The sequence below is a fragment of the Macadamia integrifolia genome, unplaced genomic scaffold, assembly GCF_013358625.1.
Source record: "Macadamia integrifolia cultivar HAES 741 unplaced genomic scaffold, SCU_Mint_v3 scaffold495, whole genome shotgun sequence".
Classification (NCBI taxonomy): domain Eukaryota; kingdom Viridiplantae; phylum Streptophyta; class Magnoliopsida; order Proteales; family Proteaceae; genus Macadamia; species Macadamia integrifolia.
The window spans coordinates 47,271-65,601 of record NW_024870466.1 but is presented as its reverse complement, the minus strand read 5'-3'; the positions used below and the strand labels follow the sequence as shown (position 1 = coordinate 65,601).

Sequence of the window (18,331 nt, the reverse complement as noted above, 5' to 3'; positions counted from 1 at the left end):
TTACCTCGGTTGGGGGCTCAGGCAAAGGCCGAGCAGACCTGACCTAAAGTCACCACCTCGGTTGGGGGCTCCAGCTAAGGCCGAGCTGACCTGACCGAAGGTCCTTACCTCGGTTGGGGGCTCAAGCAAAGGCCAAGCGGACCTGATCGAAGGTCACTACCTCGGTTGGGGGCTCCGCCTAAGGCCGAGCTGACCTGACCGAAGGTCCTTACCTCGGTTGGGGGCTTAGGCAAAGGCCGAGCGGATATGATCGAAGGTCACAACCTCGGTTAGGGGCTCTGGGGCCCAGACCGAGCAGACCTGACCCAAGGTCACCACCTCAGTTAGGGGCTCCGGCTAAGGCCGAGCTGACCTGACCGAAGGCCCTTACCTCGGTTGGGGGCTCAGGCAAAGGCCGAGCAGACCTGACCCAAGGTCACCACCTCGGTTGGGGGCTCCAGCTAAGGCCGAGCTGACCTGACCGAAAGTCCTTACCTCAGTTGGGGGTTCAGACCATGGCCAAGTGGATCTGACCGAAGGTCACCACCTCGGTTGGGGGCTCCGGCTAAGGCCGAACTGCCCTGACCGAAGGTCCTTACCTCGGTTGGGGGCTCCGGCTAAGGCCGAACTCTAGCCACTCAAATAAGAGCTTCGGCCTCCATGCCTAAACCTGTAGGCCGAAAAGCTGAAACACCCCATCAGATTCGATATCGGTTTTCGGGATTATAAAAAAAGAACTTGAATGAGAGATTCAACCTTCATACCTTACCTGTAGGCCGAAGATTTGGAAAATCCCTTCAGATTCGGAATCGGTCTTCGGGATTAAAAAAAAAAAAAAAAAAAAAAGGGCAAGTCAGGAAGACAACATAAAAAAGGGAGCATTTCATTCATAAAGCCCGAAGGCCAAAATTCCATGAAGCCCGAAGGCCAAGATTACATGAAACCCGAAGGACAAGATTACAAAAGGAAAGAAAAAAGGCTAAGTTACAAAGTGGCCTCATGGAACGTCTATTAGAGGGATGGCCTCGCCCCCGGCATTGATGGCAGCTTCTGTATCGAAGTCTCCTCTCCCAGGAGTAAGAGGGACCTCACGAGAAGCATGGGCCCCCTCTCCCTCACTGCCGCTGTCCTCACCATCTGTGACATTGGTGGCTGTAGGAGCTGCATCGGTGTCCTCAAAGATAAGGCCACTCCCCTCGAAGGACACCTCGGGATGTTCGAGGACCCAGTCTCGAACATCGGTGGCACCCATGATGAATCCGAGGACGATGGCACGCTTTACCAACTCCCTAAAGTCGTTAGAGGACTTGTAGTTCTCGATGGCTCGGGTTTCGGCCTCCTTCAACTTCGTGACCATCTGCGCCTCCAGCTCTCGGAGCTTTCGATTGCTCTCCTGCTGTGTGCGGAGGAAGTCGGCCTCTAGATACTCCACTTTCTCAAGGAGGACTGTGCGCTCCTTGTCGAGGGTCGACTTTTCACGCTCGGACTCCTCGAGGTCCCTGGCCAGGGCTTCGGTCCAGATAGTCAACTGGCCGACCTGGTTCTGTGCCTGAAAGAGATCAACAGTAAAATAAAAATAAAAAAAAAAATTCTGGAGGCCGGAGACCGAAGATTACCGCTACCATAAACACGCAAGTGCTTGTTATCATTGCCTTGGTCCCTTGGCTTTGGGCCTCGGCCGCGTCTCCTAGCAGGCTCCCCTTCTGGACGAGCTCTCGGGCAACCCACCCGATGGTCAATGTCTTGCCCTCCTTAATGGACCACCGAGGGACGAACCTAACTTTGGCCCGAGGATGACTGCCCCTCGGACTTCGGAAGTCTGCACCGGGGGAAGAGGCCCTCAGAGGAGATGCGCCGCGGATTGGGGCCTCAAGCGCTTGAACTGCCTCGGCCATAGGGCCTTCGGATCTAGGCTTCTTCCTTGGGAAGGCCTGGGAAGTCGAAGCCCCTCTTTTCTTGCCCTTCAGCTGCTTCTACTGGGCGTCTCGGGCCCTGGCCTCCTTCAGCTGGGCATGCCTCTCGGCCGCGGCCGCTCTTACTTCTGCTCTCGATATTTGCACTGCAGAAGAGGATAAAGATCAGTACGAGAATGCTAAATGCGAAAAAAAAGCAGTCGCAAACCTAGGACTCACCCGGGCTAAGCTCGAACTGGAACAGGAAGGCATCCGAGGAGGCTATTGGACTTGACGGGCCGACAGAGGGTCTTGTCCTTAGCCATCGACAGTGACTCTGCATCTGTCCCAAAGAGGGAAGGTGCAGAGTTCACGTCCTTCAGGTCTGGGATGTCCCAGGTATTACCGAAGGGGAACCCTTCGGACACCCTCAGGAAAAAGAACTTCAACTTCCAACCGTGTATCGAGGTTAGGTATCGATTCAGAAATCGGAGGTCTTTCCTAGGGCAGAAGTATTACCAGCCCGAGTTCCCCTTGCTGGAACCGAGAGACAAACAGTTGAGGAAGAGTGGAAGGGAGAGAGGTCTACCCGTCCAAGAGAAGACAATGAAACTCAGGACTTGCCACCGCCCGCTCGGGGTCAGCTGGGCTAGAGAGATGCCATACTGCCGGAACACCTGGCTGAAGAAAGGGTGAAGGGGGAGCCGAAGCCCGACCTTGAAGGCATCCCGATAGAAGTAAAGCTCCTCAGGATTTCGGTAGCTTGCTCTATCTTCGGGCCTCAGTACCCGAGGGACGAACTCGTCCGGTATGCCACATAACAAACGGAGCTCAATCAACTCTTCGGTTATGGTCGAAACTATACTCCTGGCTTCGACCTCCAGGGACTCGTTTGCCTGGGCCCTGAAGTCAAGAAGCCCCTCCCTAATACCTTCACCGCTCTTGTCACTGGCGGTAGAAGACGAGGAGACATCCGAAGATGAAGATGTGGATGTGGATGTGGAGGACAAGTCCGAGGACATCCCTCGGACCCGACCGGGACTACGGCGCCTAGAGACCGCACCCTCGGATGACGAGGGGCCATTATCTACAGAGCTGGACATGACTTGCTTCTGAATGACTGGCAAAACCGAAAGTCAAAGGAAGTTAAGGACGAAGGTCGAATGGTCAGAGAAATGAGTAGAAGTCGGCAAAATGAGACACTATTTGTAGGCAACAATGCGTCGGTACGACTCCCCAGAATCATTAAATGCAGTACACGTCATCTAAGCGCGATTCCCAAAGTACACTCTAGCAAAGCTCGCGAGCGTATCACCGTGCCTGGACTCGCATTAACCTAACCAAAGGTTACAATCTCGGTTGGGATCTTGTGCCAAGGCCGAGTGGACCTGACCAAAGGTCACAACCTCGGTAGGGAGCTCAGGCAAAGGCCGAGCGGACCTGATCGAAAGTCACTACCTCGGTTGGGGGCTCTGGGCTAAGGCCGAGCAGACCTGTCCGATGGTCACCACCTCGGTTTAGGGGCTCTGGGCTAAGACCGAGCTGACCTGACCGAAGGTCCTTACCTCGGTAGGGAGCTCAGGCAAAGGCCGAGTAGACCTTACCGAAGGTCAACCCTGGGAGGGAGCTCAGACAAAGGCCAAGTGGACCTGTCCGATGGTCACCACCTTGGTTTGGGGGCTCTGGGCTAAGGCCGAGCTGACCCGACCGAAGGTCCTTACCTCGGTTGGGGGCTCAGGCAAAGGCCAAGCGGACCTGATCGAAGGTCACTACCTCAGCTGGGGGCTCTGGGCTAAGGCCGAGCAGACCTGTTCGATGGTCACCACCTCAATTTGGGGGCTCTGGGCTAAGGCCAAGCTAACCTGACCGAAGGTCTTTACCTCGGTTGGGGGCTCAGGTGAAGGCCGAGCGGAACTGACCGAAGGTCCTTACTTCAGTCGGGGGCTCAAACCATGGCCGAGTGGACCTGACTGAAGGTCCTTACATCAGTTGGGAGGTCAGGCAAAGGCCTAGCGGACCTTGACCGAAGGTCCTTACCTCGGTTCGGAGCTCATGCTCAGGCCGAGTAGACCTGACTCAAGGTTACCACCTCGGTTGGGGGCTCCGGCTAAGGCCGAGCTGACCTGACCAAAGGTCACAACCCCAAGAGGGAGCTCAGGCAAAGGCCGATTGGACCTGTCCGATGGTCACTACCTCAGTTGGGGGCTCTGGGCTAAGGCCGAGCTGGCCTGACCGAAGGCCCTTACCTCGGTTGGGGACTCAGACCATGGCCGAGTGGACTTGACCGAAGGTCCTTACATCGGTTGGGAGCTCAGGCAAAGGCCGAGCGGACTTGACCGAAGGTCCTTACTTCGGTCGGGGGCTCAGTCCATGGCCGAGTGGACCTGACCGAAGGTCACTACCTCAGCCCTCCATCAGGCCATGCTGCCACCTCGGCCCTCCATCAGGCCGTGCTGCCACCTCAGCCCTCCATCAGGCCGCTCTACCACCTCGGCCCTCCATCAGGCCGTATGGTCACCTCGGTCCTCCACCAGGCCGTGCTATCAGTCACCTCAGGACGAACGCCGAAACCGAAGACCGAAGGGGCACTCGAGATAAATTAGATGGTTACTCCCACTGAATGAGCCTCTTAGTGGAAGTAAGGGGGCTGCTGATACGACAGAATTTGTCACCGAATAAAGCGAGGACACGTGACAACCGAGGGAGGGACGCGTGTCACCCATCCGATAAAAACCACATGAGAGGAAGGCTCCCGAAGGGGCAAGGCTCCAAACCACGTGAGGGGAAGGTTCCTGAAGGGGTTTTCCGAAACCCTAGGCCCAGAAACCCTATAAGAGGAAACCAAAAAGGGACCTAGGGGAGGTAGGCCGACACCCACCATTACTCCTGTGAATACACTGTTCTGCCGGTCACTAACTTAGACATCAGAGGACTAATCCTGGGGATACCTCCGGGCCTCTGCTTTCTGTGCTTGTGCAGGATTAGCTCGTAGGGGATTTCAGCAGTAACAGGTTCGCTTAGCATTTCCAAGACCGGAAGAACCTGTTCCTGTTCAGTTCTAGGCTCACGCCTTTGAGCTTGAAGTTGCCTTTCACAGACTCCCCATTATATTTGAAGAAAATCACTTATCTAGGAGCAAACATATCGAAGGTATTGCATTTTTGTCAAGTTGTAGTTGTCAAAGTACATGTTCAGTTCATTTACCCATTCAAGGAAGATGTATGAAGAAAGTTTCTCACGAAATTCACGTGGCTCCATCTTTGGTTTGGCTAGGCTCTGATACCAATTAATGTAAGATTGGTTCACAAGTGATCCAATCCTAGGCAGGATCATTACTAAACTCAATAAAAATCAAATTCAGGGACCGATAGAATAAATAAAACAGAAAATAGAGAATGAAGGGAAGAATTGGAGTATGGGAATAGGGGAATAGATTAAGTCGAGCATCTCACTCCTCCCTAGGTCATCTCACCCACGTTGTCTCTCACAGCACATCATCTCACAGTTCTCCAGCACAAAGCTTTCTTTTTTTTCATTCAATCAAATTCGTGTTCAATGTTGTAGCCCTTTACAAACTTATATAGAAGACTCAAAACTGACTCAAAAAACTAAAAAGGAAAGGCCTACCCCAATCCTTAACTAATTAGAAAACATAAACTGATTAGAAAACTGACATAACAAAAGAAATAGACTTAAAACAAGACTAACTAAATTAATGAATTAAATGTCATTTTTCAACTTTCTACCCATATTTTAGGCCCATTAAAGTGGCCTATTACAAAGAAAACACATGGGATCAAAGGCCCAACACATACATAACCCAATCTAAGGCTTATTTCCAATAAAATAAGCCCATAAAGTGACTTACCTACATCACTTAGGAAAGTCAAATCCGCTCTTAACAACTTGAATTCTAACTCCTTTGGTAACATCTCCTTCAATGTTACCGCCTGCAAGGAAAAACTCCTTCTCATCCAAACTTTGATGCATCCGTCAGCTTAAGATTTGGAAAGCCATCTACTTTGATGTCAACTCCAAACTTAAATGCATCCGTCAGCTTAAGATTTTTGACACGCCTAAGGAACAGGCTCATTGTTATTTCCTGGGGCCTCCCCCTCTCTCTTATCCCCCTTGATGTGCCTCCCCTTTAATTTTCTCCCTTTGTCCCCTTTTGTGTGGTTTTCTGCTGGCCTTTTGGGTATAGCTTTTGGGTCCCCCCCCCCCTTCCTTCTTCTCCCCCTTGTATATCCTTTCCTCTACTTCGTAATGAACTTATTTATTCACCCCCCAAAAAAAAGTAAACACCAATAACGGAATGGAACAAAGTAAGCATATGCAATAAAACAAACTCTCAACAGAGCATATGAATAATTTGAAATATGGTCCATATATGCATTTCATATACCAAAATCTAAAAGTAGCCTACCATCAATTGTCTTGTACATAAAATCATTTGGATGTGTTGACCAGTCCATGGCTGATAAATTTGCTACAGTTAATATGTGAGTAATGTTCAGACTTTTCAATGCATTCTTGTTAGATGCAGCTCCAACTGACCCCAAGAGGAGACCCTAAGATATTGAAAGGGAATAAAAGTTCAGAGATTCACCAGTTTAAACAAACCAGACTAAATAAGATATCAGGAAAATCAAAAGATAAAATTTAGGATCTACTGCGATTACCTCTTCAATTTTGCATGGAACATTGTCCTCTTTCACACATCTCATTGCATACAATGCTCTTGTAAGTGCAGCTATTCTGTTTCTATATATTTTATCTATATGATCCATTTGCCAATAATGGGAATTGTTCTTTGTACTTGAAACTAGATGCAAGGCAATTGGGAGTGCTTCAACCAGAATTTGCAAGCTCACTCAATTGGAGTTTGTCAAAATCAAGTTCTTAGAAGAAGTACGAGCCACCTGCACTGAATCTACAAAAAAAGGATCAAAGAAACAAGAAAATATTGGAATTAGATCAAAGACACCAAGCCAACCATCTCCACCACAAATCATGATTTGTTACACCTTTCTCAAAAATGACAAGGATAGCAAGTGAAAAGAAACAGCATGGATAGAAGGAATGACAAGTTATTCATATTAATAATGAAAACTATCACATTAGTAACGTAAACAGGTAGAAGTGAAAATCACATAGGTTAAATTACAACTGAAAATGAAACACAGACAAAGAGTATTCAATAAATGTTGTAATTGAAAGTGAAAAGGAAATTTTTATAATGTCCCTTTACTGCTTTTGTCGAATTCATTATTCTTGTAGCTGGAGAGACTAGTAGATTTTTTTTCTCAGCATTGGCTTGATCAAGTTCAGGGTAGATGCGTATATTACTATACCTATGCCTATGTTCTATAGTTATTAAACATTGGAAAAGAGCATTGACTGTATTTGTTTGAGACCTGCAAGAAGCCCAACCAGATATTGGAGAAAATAAGAAACGAGATAGAAATGACATTTTCCCATTAGATATTCTTTGCAAGTCTAAATATAGATTTTATAAAAAGAGTTTCTTAGTTATAGAATGGAGTTATTCAATTATTTAGAAGAAATAATTGATCCTCGACTTGATTGGAAATTTATCTGATTACTTAAGAAATCATCATGGGGCTAACCTTTTTATTACCAAAAATGCCCCCTATTGAGTGAATTGATCGAACAATGGTTTCGAGGGCAAAACCATCATAATTAGAGGCTCAATGTAACCAACCGTGGAGCTTCAAATATCTCTCTTGAAGTACAGGCTCAAGCAAGCTTATGAACACCATCCTCCACTAATGTAACTTCAAAACATCTCTCTTGAAGCTACCAACCCATCTTCAATGCAACAAAGTGAGAAGGGGATCACAAACCCTAGTTTTTCTTTACTTTCCCTTCGTTTCTTTTGCCTTCAATCTAAGCCTCATACAAATACACCCACCACCATTAACCACCATTAATGAAGTAAAAGAAGCTCTCATAAACCAACAAAATCCATTCAATGTTCTACCAAAAAAGAGGGGGGTTTCTCTCACAAAATATGTAGCCTTCCTCTAATCAAACCTTTGTTCTTAGGCTTCCAACGGATAAAGCACAAAAAAAGGAGAAAATAGCAACTTGGAATGACCAAAATGGCCTTCTAGATCAAAAGTTATGGCCAAAACTGTAAATCCCACTTATATGTTATGGTTATTATATTATTATAATTTGAGATTATTATTCTATTATTATTTATATGATTTTATAATAATTTAAATAAATTTATGTTATTTATTTGGATTAATGTATTTACGGGAATAGTGAAGCATGAGGTGGCATGATTAGTGGTAAATCATAATTGGTTAAGGATAATTATCATTAATTAAAATATGGAGTGATTAGGAATTAATGGGGTTATGGGTGGCAGCACCCTATTGGGCCAAGTGTGGCAATATGGTATAGCCACCATGTGCATGCTTAAGTAGGTGGTGGCAAGGTTGGGACAACCACATGGTTAGAAGGAGGAGGTCACCATTGACTTGGTTTGACTAAGCACACTAGTGGATTACATGGTGGCTTTAGAGGCAGCCACATGCATGTGCATACTTAAGTAGGTGGGGGTAATGGGACAGCCACGTGGTTAGAAGTTGATGGTGCCTATAGGCTGGATTTGACTAAGGTAAAGCGTGGTTAGTAATTCAATTAGCTAGAATTAATTAAAGAAATGATGTTTACTTGATAAATTAGTAGTCAGCTAATGGATTGGTGTTTTAGCCTAAGTTAAACCAAGATTCAATTGATTGAGTCTATGGGCTGTTTTTGCTGAGTTCTGGAGTTAGAAGAAGAAGAAGAAGAAGAAGAAGAAGGTGAGGGAAATCATGACCATGTACTTAATTATATTGTGTACGCTATATGATGAAAATGAATGAATGTTGTATGATTTCATTAGTGACAGCAAATATATAATTAAGTTCTATTAACTCGAATGCTTAACACAACAGTACATAAAAGATAAATGTTGTGTATTATGAAGTGCTTGTATAAAGTGATGTCATGCTTATGACTAATGACAGTGAAACAAATCTGTTACGAGCTTTGTGATGATTAATGGAATGGTATAATTTAATATATCAAGTTATGTGTGAATAAAGTATGAAAACAGAAAGAAAGGAAGTAAATGTAAAAGAAGAAAAGTGTGTCTGCTTGGTTGATGTAATTTTATTAAAAAACTCATTGGCCACTATCCTTATCTAGTAGGGGGTCATGTACTGGATGAGGGTCTTAAAACAGAAAGAGAATAGACAAGGGGAGCGTGCCTGGACACATGGGAGTAAAGTGAGTCTATTATGATGTTTATATAGATGAGAGGTCCTTTCCTCGACCAAGGATCTTAAGTGTAAGAAAGAAAGATAAGAGAGTGCAAGAAAGAAAAACACTAAAACTAAAGAACACAAGAAATGAGTCACAAAAAATAAAAATTGCAACAAAGAATAACTAAAGAGAAAAGACAAACTTGCTTACAAAGAAGAGAAGCTTATCTTCACATAAAGAAAAAAGAAAGAAAGCAAGCAAGCAAGAGAGCAAAAAGAGAAGGCTTGGAGAATGCTACAAGAGAGAACCTGCTTCTCAAATGAGAAGTGACCTCTTTGTAACAACTTATTTTACATAATTGTACAAAACACTAATATGACCTTCACCAACACATATTAGACACTTGAAACTAACACTAAAGAGAGGACTCTTACAAGTGAATGAGAGAAGGGCAAGTGGAGATACTACCTATTAAGTTAAAGAGAGAAAGTCTAAGGCTATAAGAGAAGGTGGAGCTCTAAGGGGTGTGGAGATGTCTCTTGACTTGTGTCCCCTACAAGGAAGGGTTCTTCCCCTTTTATAGACTTAAGGGGTATAAACTTTTACAAGTAAAAGGTTAAAAAGTAAATGGGTAAATGAGTAAATTACATGAATAGTAATCCATGAATAGTATTGTCATGTGACAATATTTACAACATGTTGATCTTCATCTATCTAATGTCGATCATGAGGCTGGCGTCGATGCTTATCTAGAATCTTCACGAGACGCCTTAGTGTCGGTGCAATTCCCGTGCGCTGGATAGTTTGCAATCTATAAAGGAATCTCTGACAAGATTATATCTCCATCATATTATCCATATTCCGGAGATAAGAGGGAATCTTCAATGAAAGATGATCCTTGGTAGTCAACTTTCGGTTGACGAAATACTTCATTACTTTCTGCCGACATCAGTATCTCATCAGGAAGATCAATTTCTCGCTCAATCAATAGCTGAAGAAATTCCTCTGCTGCTCTAGTCTATTCCTCAGATCGAACATATGGGATTTTTAGATTGGTGACGAATAGTCTTATACCATCCATTAGCATAAACTTTGAATCTATAGCTTGAATTTCTTTTGCATCTTGCTTAGATGCAAGACTTCCAGATTTATAATCTTGCATTTGAATTTTCTCAATAATTTCAGGAGCTTCTGAAATTGATTGTCTATTGAATTCTTCTTCTTTAGTTATCTTGAAATGTCAAATTTGGTAAGGTTGAAAGAATTTTTCCCTTTGCCTTAAACCAACTGAACTAGCTAATCCAGAAGGTTAAGTATTTAGAATAATTCCAAATTTCTTCCACATGAAGAATCATTGCCTTGATCATCATGGAAAGCTCAATAAATTGCTCAAAATCTTTACCACAGAAAATTACTTGGCTGGGAATTCCCCACTCAATCCTGTGGATGCTCCATTGTCGGTTGTCTATAAAAAAATTTATTTTTGGAATACCTTGGATAGTGCCTATATCCTTGGTATTTAAAGATAATATTTCTTTGATAATTCTTTTTGATCTTCAATTCTCTATTGAATTTAGCTTTCTTAAAGATACAAATACTTCGAATTTTTTAAAGCTGGAAACTTCAAAGTTGTCGGCTAAAAAGTCGGATAATTGTAGAAATAACAAAAATCTTCGTCCTAATTCATCTGTCTGATGAGATTGAAACTTATACTTTTCAGAAACTTAAGATGCGTTGTTTGCTCGACCACCTTATCTGCCAATTGCCCCACATGCCTACGAAAATTACCCTTCTTTTCTAGAAAGTGTGATTTTCATACACCATTCAAATCTTCATAAATATCTGAGGGGAGACCTGATTATAAAAATCTTTTAACTCAGTTTCTTTCTGAAACTGAGGTTGAGCTGCTAGAATAGAGGCTTGTCTAGCCACTGATGCATATGACTCTTTGTGGGATGGTCTAGCTTTAGAAACGTAACCCTAAAAGCGATGTAGAAGGTAATGGAAAAACAAAAACAAACAATGCACATAGGTTTACGAGGTTCGGCAAGATTGCCTAAGTCCTCCGTGAGTTGAGATTCTGCTTCGCTATCAACAGAGAATAGGGTTACAGCGCTCGTCCTCACACCTCTCAGAATTACTTACAGAGAGTGTAAATCTCGCTACAAATATATAGCAAAAAACCCTAATACTGGAAAGTACAAAACTGCCTTCAAAGCGGGACCGTTGTTCTATCGGGGGGCCTGAACCAGTATTCCCTGGATTAAACTGCGACAGTATACAAGACATCATACACCAACAATCTCCACCTTGGCTTGAATTTTATCAAGCCTCCTATAAAAATAACTTGTAGACGTCTTCATTCCCGTACCTCATCAGAGGTACAAACCCGCAACTATTTGGTGCGTCCCTCATCTTCAACGCTGAGTAATATTAACCAAGTCCAAACAAGTTTGAACTTCTCTATCGTGACTAGCTTGGTAAGCATATTTGCAGGATTGCGAACTATATGAATTCTTCTCAAGTGAATACTACCTTCTGACACGAGCTCCCTAATCTTGTAAAACCTCACATCAATATGCTTTGTCATTGCATGAAACACCTGATTCTTTGCAAGATGTATGGCACTCTGACTGTCACAATGTAACATTACTCCAACCCCAACTCACGAACCAGTCCATCCAACAAATCTCATTCCTTGGCAACCTCAACTGCCGCCAGACTCCTTCCTTTGTGATTTTATCGGGAAACTTGCTTTTGGTGCCACGATTACCTATATTGGATAGAACGCAACTTGCGTAAATGGATGTCCAACTCTAGATCCTTTGATAAGATTTGGAATTCCATCTACTTTGAGGTCAGCACCAAGATTGGTAGTCTTCATTGTCGTCAAGTTTGCAACACCCCAAGGAACATGCTCATTGTTGTGTCTTGGTCCTGGGGCCTCCCCTCCACCACGTTAAACCCACCCCCTCCTCTTTGATGTATCCCTTAGATTAGATGGGCTCTGCCCTTTGATGTAGCTGCCTCCCCCGAAGTTTTGTTCCTTGAGGCTTCCTACCCCTTTCTCTTGTATATTCTCCTCCTTTTAATGCATTTATTTATTCGCCAAAAAAAAAGAACTTCTGAATCAAATTTAGCTGAAACAGATTTCCCAGCACAGGTCAAAAACTGACATCCTACCAATAAGTTTGTCATAACCTTCCCAATAGAAGTCATAATTCAAAACCTATATCTCGTTCAAAATGTAACTGAATGAGTTCTTAATTCACAAATGAAGCCAAAATCTCCTCTAATAGTCCATTCCAGTCAAGTTAAGCTCATCTCGGCAGCCCCATCATCTGCCATGGTGGTGCCCTGGTTCGAAAGGTAACTGAATTATAGTTCTTATATGAAACCAAAATCTCTTTTGCACGGTCCAGTTCAGATAAGCTATCTTGATGTCCCTATTATCTACCACATTGCATCCTAGTTGGTACTGAAATTGTATACGTGTCCATGTCACCATTTATTTGTATAATTTAGTTTCAACCCTATAGCATTTTTCCTTGTGGAAATGTTAAACTTTGAGAACTGGTTGGAAAACTTTTGGCAAGAGGGTTCAGACCTTGGAAATAATGATAAAAGCTTGAAAAGGGTGGGCCATATGATTGAGATTGGTCTAACATGTGACCAATCTACAGGCTGTATAACCTATCAAAATGATCAGTTTCCCAAACTGGTAAACAAGGGTGTTATGCCAACTACGGTAACAACAGCAAGTCAAAAATGTGTCCAAAACCAAAATATGTTAGTACTAAGAATCAGAACCTTAATCATTACAAGAGAGAGAAAAAAGGAAAAACCAGACCTTAGTCCAGCAACACAATAATGAAATTCCAAAACCAAATCAAAACCTAGTACTTCCGGTTGAGTCTAGTACCACTCTGATCGTTCCCGATGGCTTTCACAAACCCCAAATATATCATATCAAAAGGACCTGAAAGTAACCACTGGTTTGAGACAAACAATTCGTCCCAGTTCTGGAATTTTAGAGTTTAACATGAAATCAAAATCACAGCCAATAATGTCACGTAAAAAAACCCTACTCCTTAAGATTCTAATATCAGAAACACCAATCCATAATCAAATCAGAGCTTTGACAACCTTACCAGATCAATCGACGAGAAGAATTACAAGAGCTGATGAGTAGTTGAACTTGAAAACAGTACTTCTCTTCTATCGATGGAAGAAACAATGAAACAATTCCTAGGAAATTTTCTGCTGATGAAGTGCACTGGAAATAGAAGAATAAAAAGTTGGGTGAAAAATCTCTTATTCCTTCGACCATCGGAAAAAAAATTTGCTGCCACCCAACCAAGGAAACAGAAAAATTCACTTTCTCTTGGGTTCACAAATACCCGCCGAGAATTTTATATTTTCCAAACTAGCCTTGAAAGATTTATTACTTTGGCTGCGAGCCTGGGTAGCAGGAACTTCGCTGCCAGCGCCAATTTCGTCCTCCACCATCAGACGAGAGAAGTTTTTACCGTTCCACAAAATGCCAAGGTGGCGGGACAGGCGTGAGAGAAGAGTGCACGAGAATTGTGAATATCCGATTAGAGGATCCGCGTTGTACCCAAAAAAAAAAGATTAGGATCCGCACAGCCGCACCATCGTGTTATCGGTCCCGGATCGATCAAGACCGATACCGATATCAATCCGAATCGACCAAAAAAAAAAGAAGGGTATTTCTAAGATCGGTCACTCACTCCGCTGGGATTGATCCTAAAAATAATAAAATTTAAAAAAACGGAAAAATTGCAAAAATCACAGCTTGATTTGAATCAAAACCACAAATGGGTTTCTCCTCATCCTCTTATTATTTATGGATGAAACGTCTGTGGCAAAAATCATTCCAATGATCTTCAATGCTAGACATGTACAGAAGAACGGACAAATGAGAGTCGGGTTGTTTCAGCAAAGGACTCTCCAATGCCTAAGTCAGATCTCTGACAACATAAGATTGTAGTAGAATAGAAATCGATCTCCTTTTGAGGGGGCTTACCTTAGTATTTATAGAGAATGGTTGTGGTAGTTATGGAGAGTTCCTCTTTCGCTAGGAGTTTGTTTTAGGAAGAAGATCTATTAGCAGTCTCATTAAGTAATTGATACCTCGTTTAGCGAGGTCCTTGGTTGGACGAATCTCTTTTGAGAGATTGTTTCATTGTGTCCCAAACAATGAGATCTCTGAGCTATTGATAAGATCTGCTGAGCTGGACAGTCCTTGATTTTTGGGATCATCCCCATGGGGATCAGGTCAATCTTCTTAGTGAGCGACCAAGGAGGTCAATCCTTCGATGGGCGACCAAGGATGTTGGTCCTTTGATGGACAACCTAGGAGATCAATCCTTCAATGGGTGATTAAGGAGGTCAATCCTTTGAAATAAACTGCCTCATGTAAGTGTATGATTCGCGAGTCATTATTTGGATCATCATTTTCCCCCCTGACTCCAGCTAGACGGTCTTAACATGCTGGACTGTAGTTCCAATGCAGGTTAGTTCTGACAGGGAGGAGCTCATCCCTTAGCATGTCTATAAGTTGTATGTCTTTGAGTTTGAACACACGACACTAGACTTTATGGCTGGCTCAAGATCTAGACCATTCGTCTTAGCGCCTTGAATCCCATAAAAAGCATAATAGTGGGCCTCATTTTTCATTGCCATCTCATTCGCTCTGGGGCTTGGCTCGTGTTGCAGTGAGAAATCATCCTATGTTGTGATTGAAAAATAAAGTAATACTGTAAGCACATGTGTCATGTGTAGATGTGGTTCGATCATAGGGAAGTAAGATCTATAGTCAGTTCTAACCTAGGCAGAATATACTGACTAATGGGGTTATCACAAATTAAAGTAAAATAAACAAACAATGATGCAAGGTAAGAATTAAGTATGAAATTAAATTAAACATGCAGTAATAAAGTAAACCTAAGATTAAGGCAAGAATGAATAGTGTACCTAAAATTATGCAAGCACTCTAGAGGTGTGAAATTACGATATGGGAAGCAATTACGAATTAGAATCCACCACAAAATTTAAGAACAATCTAACCTTATATCACATGATTGAATCGGTCAATAGGAAATATGGATTTTTAAATCTAATATGTCGCATGAGTTATTCAACACATATATAATATTAGATTATAAGCAAGACCGTATTGAAAGTTGACAATTAAACATACGAAAAGTAATCAATGGCATATATAATTTTGACTTTGCAATAGGGTTTTAGTTATATGAAATTATGAAAATGGGCATCAATTACTTACAAGTTGCTCTTCATCTCATGGTTTCATCCAATCCTCAAGTTGATTAAGTTAACCATGGCGATAAAGAAAAATATGAAAAATAACTAAAAGATGGATAAGACATGATATTGAATTAAATCTGAAATTAAAAAGAGAATAAAAAGAAATACTTTACTGAATATGTACTGCAGAAATCCAAGCTTAAGAACTGTAAACTTCAACTTCAATCTTTACTTACAACTCAAGAGAAAAGAAAAATCTCATAAGTAAAAGCTCTCTAAAAAGTAATTCTCAAGTTGTGAATTAGGTTCTTATATATATACTAAGGAGAGAGAGTGTCAAAAACAATTTAGAAAAATGAGAGATACTTGCAAGAGAAGAGAGAGGGAAAGAAACAAATTAGGAAAGAAAAAGATACTCGCAAGAGGAGAAAGAGAAGAAAAAAGGAAACCAAAAAGAAATAGGAATGGGAAAGAGAGAGTTACGTGTGGAAGAGAGGAGCAATATTTTGAATTTATTTTTTTAAATTCTAAATTGCAACTTAAATTCCAACTTAGCCAAAAACAGTTTTTTGACTATATCTCTCCATCCTGACCCAAGACTGGCCCAACTTAAGATTTAAAGATGAATGCAACGAGCCCAATATCCAATATGTTCTGGAGAACTCTTCAACTTTTAAAATTATCATCATACCCCTACACTTCTCTTCTCAAACTTGCGCAAGTCCTCCTTTGTCTGATTCATTTTTGTTACTCAATCTCTTTGGTCAAACTTTTAATTTGAGGTAAAATTTCATATTTTCCCTTGATTGTTTCGGTGAAACTTCTTCCCATCTTGCGCTTGATCGCATGTGAGTCGATCCATGGATAAATCGGTGTCTAAATTGCATCGAATCCTCCCATTTAGCATCTTTTATGTGCATGACCCTATAACCTACAAATGTGAGAAAATCACATTATGTAGCCACTTTTATCATCAATCTATGATCGAAATACTCAATTAAAACAGTAATGGATGTAGAAAAGATGGGCTAATCAGGTTGCTCTAGAACTGCACAGAAGAATAAACACAAGAGAGTGAGCGTCAGGCTGATCCAATGGGGGACTCCATTTTGTCACCATTAAGCCTCATTTCCTATCTTTTCCAATTCATTTGCTTCACTTTTTAGTTCTCCTCCGCCATTAATGGCTTCCAACAGAGACTAGGCAATAGAGATCGAAGCGATTTCAGCCGCTAACAAGGAGAAATTCCTCACCCCTGTTGTGCTTCATCAAAAGGCCCTCAAGGAGGCGGTTCAGGTCCTACAATCCTTTACTACTCCAGCCACTGCGCTTTCAGCAATGGCAAGGCCTAGCTTAGTGGTTCTCGATGCTCCCAGGGGCATTGGCCCTGCCTTCATTCCCATGGGCATTGGGTTTGAGGCCTTGAACTTCCATAGCCATTTGGAGGAGGAAGATGTAGCAAAGATTAGGTCGGGCTATCATATTCCTGACTTGGTTACCCCTACGAGTCCCTACCACGATTGAGTTAGCTTGTTCACCACTCAATGACGAGGTATGTTTATATGAGGAGTTCATAAGGGCTGGTCTATGCTTCCCTGTTCACCCCCCTCGTGTGTGAGGTCTTTGCCTATTTCAGCATTAGCCCTCCTTAGCTTCTCTCGAACGGTTGGCGAAAGCTACTAGTGTTTTGTTCCCTTATCAATGGGATTGATAGATCAACATCCTTCTGCCTATTCTTAGACTACTTCCACCTGAACTCGTTAGGCGATAGCCACGGTTGATATGCTTTGAGTCAGCATGCCAAGGATAGAGTCATGGAGGGGAACCACCTCTTCTATCCAGGGATAGAACAACAAGTTCTTCTTCACGCTGGGGTTTGAAGGTTTGTCGATTGGTAATGGATGATACGTGCTCGATATAGCATCAATGAACTTTTGCCCCATACTGATGGCCCCAAATGAGCAAACCCTTGAAGGGCTGCAAGACACGAGCTGCATCATCAACACTGTCGAGCTAAGTGACGAGAACTTTATCGCTTTGCATGACTTAAGTGCAAGTGATTAACCTTACTCAAAGTTTGTGTTTTTTCCTTGTGGCACATATACTAACTTGGATCTTGTGTTGCATTGTTACTTAGTCTCCATTTGTCACACCCCACTCTCGGCAGACCCAACTCACCATTTATAATACTGGCGGTGTGAGTAAGACACATACCTGTCTTACAACCTACCAGGATCTCTGATAGCAGTACCTTAACATTTTCACAATCTCACATCACAAACCAGTATAAGCAGCGGAATCAGAGTATAGTAGTGGAATTATAAGTAAAATGGGGAAACATCTAATGGTAATATAATAGCAATAACTAAGTTATTTTGTTACATCCATCCATGACATATATTTATAACCTCAAGAATATATACAATCCACAGCTATATCCAAAAATATCAAAATATGATATACAATTTCACGGTGCAACGTAAGCACAGTGGTTGCAAGCACAGTCCTGATCGTGCTCCTCCGCTTCTGGCATCCACCAGTCACTCACACCATACTTTGACCCAGAAGATATTGGATCACCCACCATCGACACCACGATACCTATATCATCAACTAAAAAGGGATGTATACGTGGGGTGAGCTTTCCAACTCGCTCAGTGAGGAGTGGGGTCAAGCACATCCAAGCAAGTCAATAGCAGTAGTAATTTATGATGCATGATTGCAGAAATTAAACACATGGTCCATGATGCTCGTGATGTAGTTCATTTATTTATTATCCACCTAAAAATACAAACTAAGTCTGGTGAATGCTACTACGGTGCATTATGTTGTATCCCTCGTCTCAAAAATGACATCGACTACACAACAATACAAACCCTAGCCAT

The 18,331-nt window shown here is 42.6% G+C and overlaps 1 protein-coding gene across 1 annotated transcript in view; it reads right to left on the bottom strand.

Moving 5' to 3' along the window:
* LOC122068955 (dual specificity protein phosphatase 1-like) overlaps positions 1-13,711 on the bottom strand; it is an 81,888-nt gene extending 68,177 nt beyond the window's left edge. Inside the window, exons 1-3 of the mRNA XM_042632863.1 lie at positions 13,307-13,711; positions 6,554-6,804; positions 6,298-6,442 (exon numbers count right to left, since the gene is read on the bottom strand). Coding sequence (XP_042488797.1) covers positions 6,298-6,442; positions 6,554-6,661 — 253 coding nt within the window. The 5' untranslated portion in view covers positions 6,662-6,804; positions 13,307-13,711. The remainder of the gene's footprint in view (positions 1-6,297; positions 6,443-6,553; positions 6,805-13,306) is intronic.
* Positions 13,712-18,331: the final 4,620 nt, after the last annotated feature.